The 16,848-nt window shown below is 37.9% G+C and overlaps 1 protein-coding gene across 3 annotated transcripts in view; it reads right to left on the minus strand.

Annotated features, from left to right (window-relative positions):
- Nucleotides 1–2,507: 2,507 nt before the first annotated feature.
- The window catches only part of Zfpm2 (zinc finger protein, FOG family member 2), a 419,792-nt gene continuing 405,451 nt past the window's right edge, over nucleotides 2,508–16,848 (minus strand). For 2 of the 3 annotated variants that reach the window (XM_047561111.1, XM_047561096.1), the window contains 3 exons: nucleotides 10,522–10,728; nucleotides 7,126–7,350; nucleotides 2,508–5,116 (listed from right to left, as the gene is read on the minus strand). In XM_047561111.1, coding sequence (XP_047417067.1) covers nucleotides 2,628–5,116; nucleotides 7,126–7,350; nucleotides 10,522–10,728 — 2,921 coding nt within the window. In that variant the 3' untranslated portion in view covers nucleotides 2,508–2,627. The remainder of the gene's footprint in view (nucleotides 5,117–7,125; nucleotides 7,351–10,521; nucleotides 10,729–16,848) is intronic. The other variant, XM_047561101.1, reaches the window with a different exon arrangement.

Genomic DNA, 16,848 nt, shown 5'->3' on the forward strand with positions numbered 1-16,848 from the left:
GACCTACCTTATATATGTTCTTCTTTAAGCAGTTTTGCAGAGAAAATGGAAAGAGGCCCCAAACAGTAAACTCACTGTGTAAAAAGTATTGGAGTGACTCTCGATGCCTCAGGTTTTAAGTAGACAGACACTCACCTGCATGTTCTGATGTCTTTGGGGGTCTTCTGTGGCTAGTATTTTATGCTGGGAGCTCCTTAAAGGAATCAAACATACAAACAGTGTGGAGTGAGGTTTCTGGAAGTAGACCTGAGGCTAGAAAGAGGAAAAAGTGCTTCTCTCTGGACTCAGGTGTAAAATTGTTTAGGGTACAGAGAGGTGTGGGTCCACGCGTGGAGCAGACATGAAGAAGCCGGGTCAGGTGACCATCCTTTAAGAAAACTTGAGGTTAGCTCTGGGATGGTGACACTATTGAGAGGTATCCTTTCCACTGCTTCTCCCTTCCATCATTCCTGAATGCCGAGGACATACTGTTAGAGTGTGGCATGTCTGATATCTATGCTTGCATGGTAAAGGAAAAGCAGCGTCTTTTCTCCAGAAGTGGAGAAACTACCCACCAGAGTGGGTAGTTTGGGAGCAGTGGTCACAGCCAGGAGAAGGTGGTCGTGAACGCCCCCCGACCCAAGCAGCAGTCTCATAGGGGGTGTCAGGCCAGGAAAATCTCAAAAGCTTCTCAGTCCAAATTCAGGCATTCAAGTCTTTAGGGGGCTTATCTTTTCCTTTTAGAAAAGATTGTCTTTATTTTAAGTCACAAATCAGACACTGACACATTTAAGTGACATCAATATGATCACCTGCCTCAGTATTCACCTTCTGGTTTAGTGGAGAAAGGAGCATTGTGTGGACATATGATCAGAGCAAGACCCAAGTCTCTGAATCTTACTCATGAACTTTGTGAGTTTGGGCAATTAAAATCTCTTAGTTATGCCAGGAAGTGAAAGAATTCCACTGGATTAATATATTTTTAATAGTGTTCACAGATTCCGCAATGATTTGATTTTCAGTTTTCATTTTAATATTAAAACATATGTTGAGCTATTTTATCTTGGGGCTGGATGATTGTATCATTTGAGTAGGGGGAAGGGTGGTAAAGAGTGATGGTTTATATTAGTTCTTTAGATTGTTCTGTGGTATTTAAATCCTCTACAGAATATTAAAATCTATTAAGTCAGAATGTGTTGGGGTTTGGTCTGGAGTTCTAATGTGCAAGAGAGAGAAAGAGAGAGAGAGAGAGAGAGAGAGAGAGAGAGAGAGAGAGAGAGAGGGAGAGAGAGAGAGAGAGAGAGAAGAGAGAGAGAGAGAGAAAGTGGTGAGACATTCTCATTCACAGCTAATGAGTTCTCAGAGATCCACGTGGGAGATTTGTGGCCATCTTCATGTTTGTGTGTGTAACAACCTTAGGTATTCTAGGTTGTCATCCCTTGACTATAATTGAGGACCACTGAATTAAACAGAGGGAATGGGAAACTGTGTCCCATGGTGAATACCAAGAGTGATTAATCTGGCAGCAGAATTTATAATTGACCCTCAGCTGCTACTATTTAGTATGTGATATGTGCGTCCTCGGTAATTTCCCGTGGTACCTAAGGTTGAAAAAGGATGCCAAACTTCTCCAACAATCTGGAATTTTATTCCATCCATATACATGCATAGTAACAACATTTGTTGAGAAATTATTTCTATCAGAAGTAGAACATTATCTTTGTGATCACCAGGTGCAGTATTGCTACTCTTATATTTAAATAGATCTTATATATGAATTAAATTCATACTTGCAGCATTGAGTTTAGGGTTTCAATTTAGACTGTGCCTTTCAAAAGATAAAACTGATTAATACTACCTCATTACAATACTGCTTCCAGTAATTTTGTTCATTCTTTATAAAGTATTGCATTTAACAGCAAAGGTTTAAAAATTGAGACAGAGCTGCATCAGCGAAAGAAAATACAAGTACTATACAAGAAAAAAATTGCCATCTTCATTTAACATACATGTTTAAGATTAAGAAAATGGACAGAAACATACGGCTACATACAAATGCAAAGCCTAGTGACTAAGAGACTGTATCTGCTAAAATATAAAGTGCAAACGGGGCCTGATTATCCAAGAATTGAAATCTTAAGGCGAACTTATAGCATGTGTATTTAGAACATCTTTGCAAGTTATATTTTAGCATATACATATATCTGCAACAGCATATAAGAAAAAATCAAGATACACAAGTGCTTTTGAAGCTATTTCTAAAATGCTTTTCTGTATTGTTTGTGACTATTTTCTTTAAAAGCTACTATACAGTGCAAACCATATGTGCTACACAATAACTATACAATAACATTACAAATGACTTTAATATAAAGTTTTTAAATAAAAAATAACATAACCACAGCTATGAATACTGCTGGTAAAATAAATTAATTTTTTTTGAAAATGGCACCAATAATACACTTTACTAATGGACTGTAATGAAATTACATCTTAAGTCTTCAACTCAGCCATAATGAATTATCTCCTGATTGCCCAGATGTAATTCAAACAGCTTTTTTTTTTTAATTTTTTTTTTTCTGGACTGGTTAGAACAACATACTAAACACTGGTACCAAAGGTGACTGATGTTTATTTATTTAGTTAGTTCATTTGACATGTTCCGCTGCATGTGATGAACAATAAAACTTCTTGTGAGTTATAAAGTTTGAAAGGTTGTTGAACTGGATATCGCACAGCCGGCAATATTTCCCACTTGTTGGGGCCTGCGTGGAGCCATTTACCCCTTTTGCTATACTAGACAACTGTTCCTCTGCTGAGGGAATTCCTGGTGAGACATTCTCATTCGCAGCTAATGGGTTCTCAGAGATCCACGTGGGAGATTTGTGGCCATCTTCATGCTGAGGATTCTGGGAAATGTTCTCTTGCTGGGTGTTGGCGGCAGGTCTCTCATCTTGTTTCAGTCCACCATTCACTATTACCATGCCTCTATTTTTGGGCAACAGTGGCAGAGAATCTTTCTTTGGCACAGAGCACCCATTTGAGGAAGCCTGGCCTTTAGGAGATTCATTTTCTGCGTTTGTGCTTTGCTCTATGTCAGTGTTATGGATGACAAGAGAACCAGAAATATAATCACTTGGCTTTATGCCGTAATATGGAGAAAGCTGGTCTGCTCCTTTTGCCTTCTTTATTGCTCCCGGGTAAAGGCATTGTGGAAGGAACAAATGTTTGTTTTCTTCTTTTGTAGCAATGAGTTGAGCGGCCTCACTAAAGACTTTTAGGCCTTGCAGGGTTGCTAAATGGGATGAAAATAAGTTTCCATTGGGGGAAGGCTGCTTCAGATTCCCATTTTTCTCGCATTTTATTATGCTTCTCTCATAACTGACATCAGGGCTGCTCCGTTCACTTTCCGGATTCGGAAACACTTTGCCATCCAGTTGGCCCAAGTCATTACGCTGATGTGCGGTGACTGGGCAGAAATTCTGCTTGTGGGCCAGGTAGTTTTCCACCTTATTGAAGCTGATCTTGCACACAGTGCATTCATGGTAGTCCAGCAGCCTTTTGGGAGATGTGGTTGTCCGCTCAGACTGGGGTAAACACTTTTTGCTGAGATCTATGGGCACATCCATCTCCAGGCACGAAACACTGGAATGAGTAGTGTCACATTTGGAAACTGGAACACATTTGTTGATCGTCAGGGAAGTTTCCAAGTGCTTGGAGACAATTCCTGGAAAAATATCACATCTTGGGTGGTAGCACTCTCCTAGCCCTTCTGTGGGTTCTTGAGTGGAGGTACAAGGATTGCTGAGGTTGGCTACATCGAGAAATCGCTGTTGGACCAGTGGAGGTCTCTGTTCCTGCTCAGGTAGGCACATCTCATACATCTTCCTGCGCTTGCGTGTACGCATGGTTCTCTGCATGGCAGGCACTTTGTTGGAAGCAGATCTCTTTAGTGGAGGGTCATGGCGTGTAGCACAGTAATACTGTTTATGGACCATGTATGTTTCGTGCCGGCTGAAGGTAATGTTGCAAGCTTCACAGGTAGTCTTATTTGGGTCACTTTCCCCATCTACTAAGGGGACACTGGGATTTTTCACATCAACAGGTTTTCCATTAATTTTGTCATCACTGCTATTGGAGGTGGAGAGCTTCTTGGCTTGAGTAGGAAAGTCCTTGTCATGGCCCTTCCCGTTTGGCCCAATTAAATCTAAAACTGTGGAAGAATTGATGCAGGATGTTTGAAGAAGTGGGTTCTCGGGATCAGTAGAATGAGCAGCTGGATTGAGAAGGTTTATGGATGTCTGGCCAGTGTTGGGACTCACAGCTTCAGGCATCTTTTCTGAAACTCCAGGGAACTCTGGGGACTTGGCCATCTGCTGCCATCGGCTACTGCAATAATGTTTTTTGTGTACTAGATAATTATCCAAATTATTGAATGTTATGTTGCACTCAAAACAAGTAGCCCCCTTGGGCATCAAGGGGCTGTAAATTACAGGAGGGTAGCTACTGCTTCCGTGCCTCAGTCGCCGATGCACCAACTCAGACATCTTGGCTAAGATCTCTGAAGCTTGAGGGACCATTGTGATATCTTGGGGGAAAGCAAACTGAGATAGGAAAGGGCCCACAGGGAAAGAAGGTCCAATATTAGGCTGAACTGGAGATGAGGCTAGTCTTGGGCTAGAGGGCTCAGACTTAATTTTCGTGTATGAAAAGCTTTGTTTGTTTGTTGCAGGCTGTATTTCTGGTCTCTGGTTAGTGAGAAAGAGCTGAGTCTTTTTTTCACACTTGTCCAGCTCTGTGTCAGAGCTCGCATCCTTAGTCTGCATGGCCTTTTGACTCTGCGGGAGTTCTCTGGTCAACAAGTCTGTGGCTGGCTGTAAGCTGTCTTCAGTTCCACTTGGAGAGTGCTCCATGTCACTTTCTCTGGGAAGTTTTCCACTAGGGACATGGAGCTCCTGGTGCTGCAATAACTCCCTCTGAGTCTGGAAGCCGAAATGGCAGTGATTACATCGGAAGGCAGCTTGAGTGAGATGGGAGAACAGGTGTTGGTGAAAGTTGATCACGGAATCAGCAGTGTAGCTGCAGACGGTGCATTTTAGACTAGCACCAGGGGGCAGGAATTCTTCCATTTTCACTCCTGGAGAGACACATAAAATAAAAACACTGAGAACCACACGTGTTGGTTTTCTAATGACAGGAATCTTGCTAATGACTAATGTCTTCTAACATAATAGAAATTGAAATCTTTCAGAATCTCATTTGTGATATTAACTTTTTTTTCTTATGACACATGAGATAGTAATAGTTTCTTAAGCACTTCCATGAGTATTATGGGATAGAGATGGGATAAGTGTCACTACCTCCATTCCGTGAATCCATGAGTCAGGGAATAAACTCAACAAAGCTAAAGGAATTGATTTTGGCCATTAAATATTAAGTGATGGAGCCCTGCCTAAGACTTTGGTTCTATAATTCCTAATCCATTAACCTTCTACAGTAGGGAGCAATGAGTATTCATTAGGTTGCTATTGAAAACGCTTGTGCAAGTAAGTAAGATACTACATCTTTATTCAAAAGAATTAAAATAGGAACCACTTTGTAAAGTACTTAATAACTTCCTAATTTATCTTTGTTATAAATCCAGAATCCTATTCACCAGTTTTGCTGAACATGGTTTAGCTCCATCCAGGGCTAATATTTGACTGGATAACAACAGTACACTAGTGTGAACATTTTTGACTGGTCTCTGTGTTGATTGATCACTACCTTCTTTAAAATCAGTTATTAAATACTGTGAATATCACCATGGACTGTGGTTGGTAGTTTCCATTTGTCTTCATAAGTTTAAATTGGACTTGACTCATTCTCTCTGCCCTCTAAACTGAGAATTGACTTTTATACTAATAAGCAGAATGTATGGCAAAGGTATCCAATCCTGTAGTGATAAAAGGGTACTTAATTACTATTCTTTTCTCCTTAACTAAACCAAAACTCATTTTTCAAGTTAGCTGAAAAGACCCTCTATTGATATTCTTTCTGTTTTGTGCATGAATTTAGTCCCCAGTGGAAGCAACCACTCTATTTCTGCCTACCCTGCTAAATCTTTTGTGTGAAGGCAACTCATTTGTAGGGCAAGGGAAAAGGTGAATGAAAAGAAAATACTTTTACAGATGCAAAGATGAAGGTTTGCACTGCATTAGAACATTGGAAATAGGAGCTAGTTTTTAAAAAATCTTATCACCATTTCAGTTTTTAAACTATTTAACCTAGGTGAAAATAGTCAGGAAAGTTACCCAGAATTGTCCTACAACTTTTGTATGAGGTATTGAGGAACTGTGATTTCCAAACTCTAGTATGCTCCATCCAGAAATGTTCCTAAAAATATTTAAAGTAAATATGACTCTGTAAATGTCACTAATTTGATTTGTTTAGGAAAATATGAGAATTAGGATGCTATGAGATTAAACTAATGATAATTGGCATATAATTCCAAAATAAATGGGCATTGTTGCCACTTTGCTGTTAAGGGTAACTTAAAAAACTTATTTTTCACCCTCTTTTTTCTTAAAGGAATTTAAAAACATTACTAAAAGTATCTTTATGTCATAAAACAGACTAAACTCTAACAATGCACACTTTGGAAGTCAAAGATGTTTTATAGTTCCATATTTAAAAGTTAATTTCCTTGAATGTGATTTTAATTGTATCTATCAAAATAACAGCTTTATTTCAATGTAACAAATGCTTATTTTAATGTACCTACCATTTCTTCCCTACCATATAGGAAACACTATAGTTAGTCTTCAAAGATCACTTGACACTTGAAGCAATGAATGTTAATGACAATATACAAAGGGTATTGAGACTTTCATTTGAAAATGATGCTGTTTTGCTTCAACTGAAGAAGCAGAATGATTTGTCTTGCAGTCTGAGACTGTGGTAGAAAAGAAATCAGATTCAAGTTCTCCAAGTGAAATGTACTGAGTATCCATGGCCCCAGATAATACTGGTTGGTTCAGCAAAATAGATCATATAGATGGATAGGTAGGTAGACAGATACAAAATGAGGTGAGACATATGTATGTGTTGTATGTATAGAAAGAATAGAAGATCCTAGAGCAACAGCTGAAATAGAAGTGCCCTTACCACTGTGTGAATTCAGGTGCATTTCCAGAGCTCGGGCATTTGAAAAGCTCTTTGTGCATTGTGGGAAGGGACATAGGCTGGAAATCTGATGAGCGCTGTCTTCGTTTTCTTCTGACACTGGAGCAGCTTCTCTTTGCCTCCCACTACAGTAGTACATCAAATGGGCTTGCAGATTCCGCTCGCTCCGGTACCAGATTCCACAGGACTTGCAAGGGAATATATCTTCTGTAGGCAAAAACACAGAGCCACATTAGCTACTGTCCATTTGGAGACAATCAAGGGTAAAGCAGAATTTGGTTCAATTTTTCTTAGACGTCTGCTCTCAGGTTCTGAGTTAGACAATCAGACAGACAGTGATGAGGACCATTTGGATGTTGTTCTGTAGTCTGGGACAAGGCTTTTTAAAGAAAAGTTATACTTTGCAATTCAGCTTCCCACAAATTCTTTAGAAAATAGTACCATAATTTTTATTTGTTCTTCTTAGTTATACATGACAGTAGAATCTATTTTGGTATATTTATACAAACATGGAATATATCTCATTCTAAGTAGAATCCCAGTCATGTGATATCACACTATTGTATTGGCAACTCCATCTAGGGGTTGTTTAGCAGCATTAAAATGGGATCTTAATTAGATAAGATATATTCCACGCTTATATAATTTTATCAAAATGGATTCTACTGTCATGTGTCAATAAAAAGAAACAATAAAAAGTAAAGTTAAAAAATAAAATAGTACTATAGTGGATTCCATTTTTAAAAGAACAAAACATTAATTTTAAGTTGTATTTATGGTTTGGAAAAATATTCATTTATAAATAGTGATGCAAATTGGTTTATTTGATTGATTTAAAGGTAAACATCTGATGACTAGACTAAACACAGATGCAATGCCAAGCCTTGACATCACATGTTCATTCGATGATTACGGAGTGCCTGTGGTGTGTCAGAGTCTATGTTGGGCTGGGTATAAAACATAAAGGAGAGACTGAACAGTTTTCATTAAGGAGCTTACAGTCTGCTGGGGTGAATAAACAAGGGGTCACAGTTACATTACAGCCTGATGAGTTATTCCAGTGGAGGTTTCTGATGGTTTTCTGGGGCATGGAAAGAGATGCTTGCTAGGTTGTTGGGGGCAGGGACTGGCAGGAGGAGGAGAATAGAGAATGTCTTACAGGAAAGCTGATGATATGCCTAAGCTGAGGTGTAAAGATGAAATGAAGTTAGTCATAGAGAGAAAAAGGTTGGGATCTTCCTGATCCAGGGAACAGTGCAGGAAAAGCCATGGTAGCCTAAGAGGGGTCTGGATGAAGGCTGAGAAGCTATTCTATATGTTGAGGCAAAAGGCATTCCCAGGGGACTGGAAAGAAGAAACTGCAGAAAGCAGTGACAGACTATGAAAGATCTTGCAGACTATCTGAAGTTTAGATTTTCTCCCAATGATTGTGAACATGCACTGAGTAATTTCAAGTAAGAGTCTGACAGAATGAGAATTATAGAAACAGCAGTAGAGTCTAGTTTTGAAGGTTGTAAATTTGGAAGGAAGACTTTTGGACCAGTAGGAGGCAATTGCAGTAATCTAAAGTGCCATATGACAGAATTTGAGTTGCAATTCACCATCATTTCAATTGTATTAAGTCATGCTGGGAGATGTAACACTCTTGTCTTCACTCATGGAAAGTTACTCCTTTTGTGTTTTAACCCTCATCCAATAATAGGTAAAGAAACCAGGGTTAAGGAATTGTCCTTAATCACAGATGTGGTTCAAGTGGGATGGGAATCTAGGCCTAAATACTCTTCCATAATTCCTCAATGGCAAAAGAGGTACTTAGGAAGGAAAATTAATGTTAAGGAAGTAGAGATGAATGAAAGAAATAATCGATACTTTGCAATCAGATGCTGGAGCAGATGGATAAAGTTGTTTTGTGCTCCATTTCTTGTCAGCATTTCTGTGAAAGTAATGGCTTCATTCATCTATATACAGAACAGAAGCAGGAGAGATGATGACTTGAGGCTGGAGCACCTATGTGTGACCCAATCTGACACTGTGTTGTACAGACTTGGCCCTTTGGTAGAGAAACGGAGCACCATCCAGAGGCATATCATGGAATCCACCACCAACTATAAATCAATCGTTCATAAATTACAAGTCTAGCTGTTTCTGCCAAGTTTTAGGTGCCTGTTGCTGCTTTCCCAGTGTTCCTTTGCATTTCTTACAGAAATATGAGATTCCACATATCTAACGTGACTACATGGCCCAGATGGTTGGTGTAGTCCCACTTTATTTATTTACTCTAAAGAATGCTGTTAAAGTAAGAAAATAATTATCATTGAATGATTTACTTTTGGACATCTCAACATTTCATTACCATCTCTAGATTTCTGTTCTATATCAGAGTCTCAGGAAACTTCAAGGAGAATTTTGATTAAATGTATTTTTTTGGCTTGCCTATTTAGTATTCATTCTCTTTTTCAAATGTGAACGCTACTCATGTTTTCTCACAGAGCTCCACAAAAAGATTTATCTTGAATACAGGTCTTGTGACTCTTAGATCACTGCTTTTCTATCATATAAAGTGCCACTTTGGCTGGGAGTGATGGCACATGACTATATCTCAGCTACAAAGGAGCCTGAGACTGGAGACTCACAAGTTCAAGGCCAGCCTGGCAACTTAGTGAGATCATCTTAAAATTTAAAAATTGCCTGGGAAAGCTCAGAGGGAGAATGCTTCTGGGTTCAATTCCCAGTACTTAAAAAAAAAAAAAAAGTGCCACTTTGTGTATTCAAGGAATATAAACTAAACTCAATATTCATTTTAATACAATAAGATCACAAAGGTAAATTTCCCAGAGCATAATTTCAAATTCTCCATATAAAATATTCATAACTTACATATATTTTTCTTTATTTCCTTTTGAAAAAATCACCCAGGCTATACTTCCTTTCCATTAGTGTATATAATTAAAATTTGATTTGGTGTTTTGCATTTTTTTCTTTTGTGTTTTTAACTCTATGTCTCTTAAAGAATACTAAAATCATTCTACCATAGAAACATCAGTGAAAGCTGCTGGGCTTCTCATAGCTAGGTAGCTATGAATATTATTCAACTAGTTTAGAATGTCAGTTTTTCTCTGTGTGTGACATTTAAGAATCCAGCATCCAACCTGAAATGGTTGAATTTAAGTGTTCTTTTTTGTATTCCCATGAGAAGAAATCTCACACATACATGTGCTCACACACACACACACACACACACACACAAACACACACGATACAATGAGGCCACAATAGTGGAGGAAAAAAGTATGTCCCTGGCTGCCTGTCAGTAGATATTTTTTCCCCCATAAATAGCCCTCACCTCCACAAAGCTGGGCTGTAGCACTCAGCACTTACTGTTGACAATAGCTGTAGGCAGAATAGAAGCCATGGCCGCTTGCTGAGGAAGCAGCTGAATTGAGTCCAGCAGGCGTGCAGGGTACATCCCTTCTGTGAGAGTCATCTGACTGGCAGCTTGTAGCCTTGAGTCAAAATCCACCACAAAGGCAATTAGCTCTTCACCCTCAGAGATGGCCTTTGTCGTTGTGCACCACAGCTGACCCCCTATTAAGAAGAAAAAGGGAAGAGGAAGACAGAATTGACATGGGACTCTCCAGCTGCTGTGGGCTAACGTGATGTCAAGAGCACCTTCTCATATGGTGCACATCTGTTTCTGCTGGGTAGGGTGTTTGATCAAGACCACAGCTGTGCTCCCCAGCCTGCCTCTGTGGAGAAATGGATTCCTTAAGTTGTTTAGTGATTGGGAGTAGAAGACTAAGAATAATGTAGATGTCATCTGTAGAGTTTTGTCAACTGTCTGCTTTGTCGAGCGTACCTGATCATGAAGCACGCTATTATATTGGTACAGTGCCTGAAGACCAGCATGGTAGGGACACAACTGCAGAAATTGATTTCTGAGGAGCACTGTGTCTTAGGGAAGAAGTTCTTTCTTTCTTTTTCCATCCCTCTCTACTTCTCCCACCATTCTTCTCTCTATATATATTATATACCTATTTTTATATCAATATTATATCAACAATAGATGCCTGAAACTACAAAACAAGTGAATTAGAAATCTAGAAAACTAAAATAAAATTCTAGGAAGTATGACTGCCATTTTTGTTTTTTTGTTTTTTACTTTGCCTGAGTGATCTTATAGAATATTCTTTATAATGTAGCTTCTTTATCTCCATTTACCCTGATTGAACTTACTGAAAAGAAGATATGGCAAAGATCCTTTTCAAAAAGGCTTATTTAAATAAAGATTTGTTTAAATGAAAAGAACCCTGTCTTCAAACACTAAGGTATACTCTGGCTCTGCGTTTCAAATGATCACGTGTGGTGCATTAAAAAGAAAAATTAACTATGCAAGTACATCTTCTAATGTATTGGAATGTGATAGTGAATTCTCATTTATTTAACATGTTTAGACAGGCAAAGCACTTATATTTTGTTATCTACACTCTCAGGCCTAGATATGTATCCTATACAGTTATGTCTGAAATAATGTGGCATACTTGATATGTTATAAAGCTTTTTTTCCCCATTGTGTATATATTGGAAGGCTGTATATTGTACTCATTAAGCAAAAAAAATTGTACCCATTTTGATAAGTCATATTGCTCTGTTTATCTTTCAGCATAACTGCCTTTTCAACTGCACTTCATTTTTTTCCACCCTCGGAGATCATGGTTGTTAAACAACTTGTGGTAAAAATCTAGAGGGGAAGATAACGAAGGCATATGACATGCAGAGCTGCACAGAAGAGCCAAGTTGGTGCTTTCGAGAAACTGTGGGCCATTAATTAAGTTGGCCGGTAAAGGTGGGAAAGTAAGCAAATAAGACACTATCTGTTAGAGTATGTGTGTGTGAAAAAAAAATAGTAAAATGAAACTAGAATTATAGTCCTTGAATCTGTGAGACAATTTCAAAGTAAAACACAAATATACTGAAATACTAGAAAATGACTTTTTTTTTTTTTTCCTATTTGACAGTCATATGTCAGAGAGTATACAGGTTTACCACAGTTAAATAAAACAGATATATTTTGGCACTGATTTATTTATCTCCAAGCATTAGACGCTAAACTGCATCACGGTGGAATCAGATGAGAATGGAAGCAGGAGTGGTATTTCCACAGGGCCACGTTCTCTCAGACATCTTCTGCTTTCAGATGCTATGCCTTCTCTGATGTGCACACAGATCTACAAACTACTTACAGCTGCAGGCAAGGGAATCATTTGCACCTAATCTTTCCTCTGGGGAATGTAGGCTAAAGTTTATTAAGTAAGTCTGTATAATAAGGAGGTGGGGAGGGCAAAGCAAAGAACCACCATTCAGATTTACCTTATACATTGGCCTTTTGGAGTCACTAGATTTCAATGATGAAATCCACATTCTTGGTAAATCAGGCTTTGATTTAAATCAGGTCCCTTTCACAAAAGTAAGGACAAGTTTGACTTAGCACCCAGGAGAAGTAGAGATTTTAGAAAGGTACCACTTAGAGGTAATCTTTATCAACACAGTGAACTATGTAGCAAGACAACTGAACATTTGTACTCAAATTTTGAATCAAAAAAATAAGATTGAAAATATTAAGTGCAAAGAAAGGTAAACAAAAAATAATTTTTCATACATAATTAAATAACCTAGCGATTGTAGTACAATTCTGTGTTCTCAGATGTACCCAGTAATGTTCCACATATTATCATCTTTATGACTTTATCTCTAATTTTACAATTAGTTGGAACCTATCACTTTAAAAAACTGCATTAGACCAACCAGGTACCATGAAGACTTGATGAGGAAGTCAGTAGTTTGAGGGTTTAATTTTTCAAATCATTCATTCATCAGCTATTCAATGAAATGAATTTTCTGCTGTGTACCAGGCTGGGCTCTGTGGCTTCCCTCATAACTACTCAATGAGAGCACATATATACAGACAGATAAATTATGTCACCACATCTAGGAGGTTGTGCCCTAATGCTAAAGAAAATGTGAGGGAAATGAGTCACTGGCACTTCTTGGGGGAATTTGATGAGACATCCAAAGCAAACTTTTTATTGACTCTTGAAGAATTCAATCATACTTTACTAACCATAATTTATTAAACAGAACAAAATGGATTGAACAACAACAAAAAATAAATAAATAGTATGTGTAGGTAGGAACCAGCAGATGCCTCATTATTGGCCAGGAAATGAGTATGTATGCAAGAACAGAATTATGGAGGAGACTGAATGTTTCTGGTGACATGCCTTGAGCTTAGAGTCTGAGGAGACTGTGTGCTGAAGCCAGCTTATTCTGTACCACGGAATGGAAAGTGATATGTTGAATGTTGGTTGACATCACACTGGTAGCTTGAAGTTGGCCATGGTGAGGGTGAAATGGTACAAATCAGGGTTTCTTGTCACAAAAAGCTTAGAGTAGGATGAGAGGGCTTTGAATGTAACCAAACAGTTGCATGGGCTCAAGGTAGGGAGATAGAATACATTATTTGAAAGAAGAAACACATACTCAATGTGAAATTATTTTCCCCTCACAGTATAGAGAGAGGAAACTGCATGGGTAGGACAAGTTACCTGACAGCCATTTGGAGACTATTGTACTATTTTCAGTTGTGAGAACTGTAAATTGTGAGGAAGAGAGAGCCAGGTTCAAGAGACACGGTGAAAAGAGGGCTAGGGTGATTCTGTGAGAACAACAAGAGAAAGAAAGCTGTTGACAAGACACCAAGGGTTCTGTCCTGGAGAACAAGGTGGTGGTGATGTCATTAACAAGGTACTAAGTTGGTGTATTAACCACTGGTGTTACAGCGACTACAGCGACACACAGTGGTATTCATTAGGAGCACTTTCATTGAACCTTATAAGCGAGGTGGTTTATGTGCTTCATCTCTTTTAATTATGTCAATTATTCTCTGAGATAGGTGATATTTTCCTCACTTGAGAATTGAGAAAACTGAAGTTTAGAAGAATTAACTAACTCCCGAAGCTACATAGGTAGTCCATGGCCGAATCATAACTTTGACTTTTGTCTATACAAATCCAAGGTCCATGTGTACATGGAAGTAATGAATTCTGCTTAGAAAATGAAAAGTTTGAGAAACTTAAGAGGCATCTTGTCTAATGTAGCTAGAAGGAAGTTGGAGCTCGGAGAAGACATACAGATTGAAGAAAAAAAATATTTTGCAAGTCATCCACACATTCTAAATGGCTACGAATGCTCTTCACACTGATGTGGTAAACCAAGAGGAACAGAGAGTGAAATTTGTGGTATGTTGACATTTAGGGTGTGAGCAGGGGAGAAGGGTTCACTAAAAAATACAAAGAGCATATTTTTGGAAAGATTAGATTGAGATCCAAGAAAATGGCACTGCAATAAATTAAGGGTTGGCTTTTTTTATTTAGTTGAGCTTTTCAATTGGGGCATATAGTATATATAACTTGAAGGAACATTTACAGGGCAAGATAGCCCAAGAATTATAATTTTGATGACTGATTCAAATAAAGTTGTTGAAGTGTGATTACTAAAAGGGATTTTTGACCCCATTTGGAAGAAGTATGGGCAATGGAGCCAGATTGCTTGGTGCAAATCCTGGCTCTGTCGCTTGTTAACTGATGTGAAAATTGTTGCCTAAGAAATCTACCTATCAGTTTTCTCATTCTTGAAAATAGGAGTGATGATAAAAAGAGTTGAACTCATAGTGTTATTAGAGGGTTAAGTGAGTGAATATATGTAAAAGTCTGAAAATAGCACCCACATGTAAGTGTTATATATTTGTTAAGTATTATCTTTTTGGTTTGATCTTGTTGGAGCTACTATCCTCATTTCCCACTTCCCTGTTAAATCCAAGATGAAAGAAATCTCACCAGAAAAGACAAATTGATGAATTCAATGAGCAAATGTATCAATGCTTCACTGGAAGCATCTAACTCACTTCAGAAAAGTAGATCAAGGCTACATCCACTATAGATTAGAAACAGAAATAGTTTAATAGAAATAGAAAATAGAAATACAATTTCATATAGAGGTAGTTTCCACAATCATGTGGAATGCTGGAGTATTCTTCTTGATTAAGAAGCAATCGGAGGGCATGAAAATGCTGTCTGTTGACATTTAGCTATTTTGGTACCATATACCAATTAACTTCATGTTCAATGGAAACAAATCATAAGGCATTACATTTGGCTTTGATATGGGAACACGATTATCATAAAACAGAAAATAACAAGAATTAGTGGGATGTAGAGAAACAGGAATATTTATGTTCTATTTGAGGGACTATAAGTTGTACAGTATGGCACTTTGTTAAATAGTTAAAAATATGATTCAGCAATGTTATGTCTCGGTTTATACCTAAAAGAATCAAAAGCATGATCTTGAAGAGATATTTGAACACACAGGTTTATATCATAGTAGTATTATTCACAATAATTAAAACATGAAATCAGTTCCAGAGTCCATTGATAGGTGACTACATAGTTAAATGCGACCTATACACCCACTGGTTCATCATTCAGACTTCAGAAGGAGGGAATCTCTGATACACGCTATGATAAAGATGAACATTAAGGACATTACACCAAGTGAAATAAGCTCATATCAAAAGAGACAAGTTGTACAATTCCACTTACTTGAGGCATCTAGGATACTGCAAATGATAGAGAAAGAATGGTGTTGGTTTCCAGAGGCCAGAGGGAGGAGGGAAAGAGGAGTTAGCATTTAATGGGAATATGGTTTCAGTTTTACAAGAAAGAAAATTCTTGAGGTGGATGGTGGTGATGGTGGTAATGTCAATGTCACGTAAAATGGTTAAGATAAGAAACTTTATGTAATGTGTATTTGCCACAATTTACAAAACTGCAGTACCATTTTCTCCCTAAGAAGCATTTTCTGTGAACGTAGAATATTTACATAATTTTAGCTGTAGCTAAGGATATGACTATAACTGTTATAAGGTGTTTCTTATGTAGGATTGTTTAAAAATAACAAAACCAAGGTCTTCTCCTTTCCCATTTTCCCAAGTTTATTAGTCTGTTTTCTATTTTATAATGAAATACTTAAGGCAGACTACAGAAAAAGAAAAAGAGGTTTATTTAGCTCATAGTTTTGGAAGTTGGAACTCCAAAGAGCTTGGTGCTGTCTGTGCAAGGTCTCCATGACAAATGGTAGGACATGCGAGGGAAGAAGAAGTCAAAGCTCCACACAGGAAGCCAAAGAGAGATTGGGGTTCTACAATCCCTTTTAAGGTTACACTCCTAATTGACCTTAGGTCTACCTCTTAAAGGTCCCACCACTTCCAATACCAACACCCTAGGAACCAAGCTTCTAATACATAGACCTTTAAGGGGACAAAGAGCATCCAAATCATAGCACCAAGCAAAGCTGCTTTAACAAACTACTGCTTGAAAGTCCTGTATCCAGTGAAATAAAATTGTGGCTGAGATGTAGTTTGACTACATTTGCAGTTTACTCTTTTCATTTGAATTAATCTTGGATACTTTTATTGATCTGAATTTTTAAAAAATTGTTTAATTTCTACTTATTTTGTTGATTCAAATTTCTGCCTATGTTTCCAATGCCAGTGACATGTTCCTGTCAACTTTCCAGAGTGATAAAATTTAGAGAACTAAATGGATACTTTCTGTGACTTTCATAGATAGAAGTATGAATAGTATCACC

This window comes from Sciurus carolinensis, chromosome 1 (genome assembly GCF_902686445.1).
Source record: "Sciurus carolinensis chromosome 1, mSciCar1.2, whole genome shotgun sequence".
NCBI classification, from domain to species: Eukaryota; Metazoa; Chordata; class Mammalia; order Rodentia; family Sciuridae; genus Sciurus; species Sciurus carolinensis.